At 36.1% G+C, this 2,368-nt stretch overlaps 1 protein-coding gene across 1 annotated transcript; it reads left to right on the forward strand.

The window, feature by feature from the left end:
• The first annotated feature begins 246 nt into the window (after positions 1-246).
• LOC102517230 (olfactory receptor 8H1) lies at positions 247-1,554 on the forward strand. The gene has a single exon (XM_006189657.2). It carries the CDS (start codon positions 435-437, stop codon positions 1,380-1,382), a length of 948 nt encoding a protein of 315 aa, XP_006189719.2. The 5' UTR covers positions 247-434; the 3' UTR covers positions 1,383-1,554.
• Positions 1,555-2,368: the final 814 nt, after the last annotated feature.

Below are 2,368 nucleotides of genomic sequence, written 5' to 3' on the forward strand. Positions count from 1 at the left end.
CTGGAGTTAATCGATCTTGTTAGAATTCCAGAGTCAATATTGAATAACTGACTCGGAATAAGTTACCTATATTCTCTTTGCCTTTTTCTCACCTAAAAAATGTGGCTACATGTACTACTTATGATATAATAATTTTATGGAGATTAAATGCATTAATAACAGGAAGCATATAGAATAGTATCAGGGTTATTGTAATTAACCACTATATTAACTTTTATTATATTTTATCCAAATTTCAGTTTATACCTATTCCTATATTTCTCAATCAAATTAAGGATTTTCTCTCCATACTCTGTACACTATATTATTATCACTTTCTATTAACACTGAACTAATACAAATGTCATGGCATTCATATAAACCCAAATCTTTTTGAAGTACTTCCTGTTAAGTATTAGCTTTGATTTCTCAACAGTTTATAGCATTTGAACACTATGGGTCAAAGGAATAACACGCAAGTGTCCAGCTTCATCCTTCGGGGGCTGACAGATTCTGCAGGGATCCGGCTGGCCCTCTTCACGCTGTTTCTCCTGATATACCTGATCACCATGGTGGGGAATGCGGGGATGATACTGATAATCCGCCTGGATCTCCAGCTTCACACCCCCATGTATTTTTTCCTCAGTCACCTCTCATTCCTTGACCTCAGTTACTCAACTGTCATCACCCCTAAAACCTTAGAGAACTTACTGACCTCCACCAAGTCTATTTCACGGATGAACTGCTTCACCCAGTTGTACTTCTTTGTCTTCCTGGGTGCCACTGAATGTTTCCTTCTCTCCTCAATGGCCTATGATCGCTATGTAGCCATCTGCAACCCTCTGCATTACCCCATAGTTATGTCCCTGAGACGCTGCTGCTTCCTCATCCTTGGGTCCTATTTGATTGGCTTTCTGGACTCCTTTGTCAATGTCCTTTGCATAAGCAGATTGCATTTCTGTGAATCCAATATAATCCAGCACTTCTTCTGTGACACATCCCCAATCTTAGCCCTGTCCTGCACTGACACACATGACATCGAAATCATGATATTCATTGTCGCTGGCACCACCCTAATGGTGTCTCTTATCACAATATCTGTGTCCTATGTGTTCATCCTGTCTACTGTCCTGAAAACTAATTCCACCTCCGGAAAGCAAAAAGCCTTTTCTACCTGTGGCTCACATCTCCTGGGAGTCACCATCTTTTATGGCACTATGATTTTCACTTATTTGAAACCAAGTAAATCTTACTCCTTGGGAAAGGATCAGGTGGCTTCTGTTTTTTATACCATTGTGATCCCCATGCTGAATCCATTCATTTATAGTCTTAGGAACAAAGAAGTAAAACATGCTTTCTGTAGAGTCACTCAGAAGAGAGAGGGATCCAGGCAATTAAAATAACAGTGATGCTAAACTTTTAAATTCATCTATTTTTTCTTGCTTATGGTGTATTTCCTTGCTCTCTTTCCAGAGACAGTAGAATCCTTTTTTTTTCTTTTTCCTTCTGTTGTGCTATCTTTCATTTGACCATTTATGATCTGGGAATTACCAGGAATATGCCTTTAGAAATTCACATAGTAATTGGAAACTATGAAATGTTAAATCTCTGGTTTAAATACTTGTTTTTAAGGGCAACTGACTTGCAAAATGAAACAAAATACAGTTGTCATCTTTTAACCTGTATCATACAAATTCCCATGCATACTCCAACTTCAGAGAATTTCACTTTGGAAATAAGCTCCATTGGAGGAACAATGATAACACTTTTATCGATTATTTCATATTTTATGGAGAAGCAATATAGCAGAGTGATTATGAGCATTTGCTTTGGAAGCAAACACTCCAGAATTCAGACTCTGTATCTGCTGTCCTTTTAGCTGCATAACCCTTTAATAAATCACTGAATCTTTTCAGTCTCAAGTGTCTTCGAACACATGACATAAGTAACAATTCCACATCCATATAGTTAATATAAATATTATATCAGATAATGGATATAAAACATTTAAGGCGGTACTAATAAATGCTGGCCATCATAATCGGAACACTCACTTTCCTGAGTATTTTTAATGCACATGAGCTTTTTTGTAAAGAACACTTCTTTCTGTTTTATAAATTAGTTTCGATTGATTTGAAGAACAAAAATACAAAAGGCAAAGGAAAAACTGAGCGCTTCACAATTTTGAACTTAGAATGGTATATGTTACCATTGGAGAAAATTTGAAAAATATTGAAAAATTTAAAATACTGGAAATGTCCTAACAGTTATTAACAGCTTTGTATATGTTCTTCTAGATGGATAGTTACATATGTACATGTATATATTAAAAACTTAAGCAATATTTCTGATATTTCCTATGTAGGTTTTTGAAGCTTTCTGTGTACAG

Source organism: Camelus ferus, chromosome 36 (assembly GCF_009834535.1).
Source record: "Camelus ferus isolate YT-003-E chromosome 36, BCGSAC_Cfer_1.0, whole genome shotgun sequence".
NCBI classification, from domain to species: domain Eukaryota; kingdom Metazoa; phylum Chordata; class Mammalia; order Artiodactyla; family Camelidae; genus Camelus; species Camelus ferus.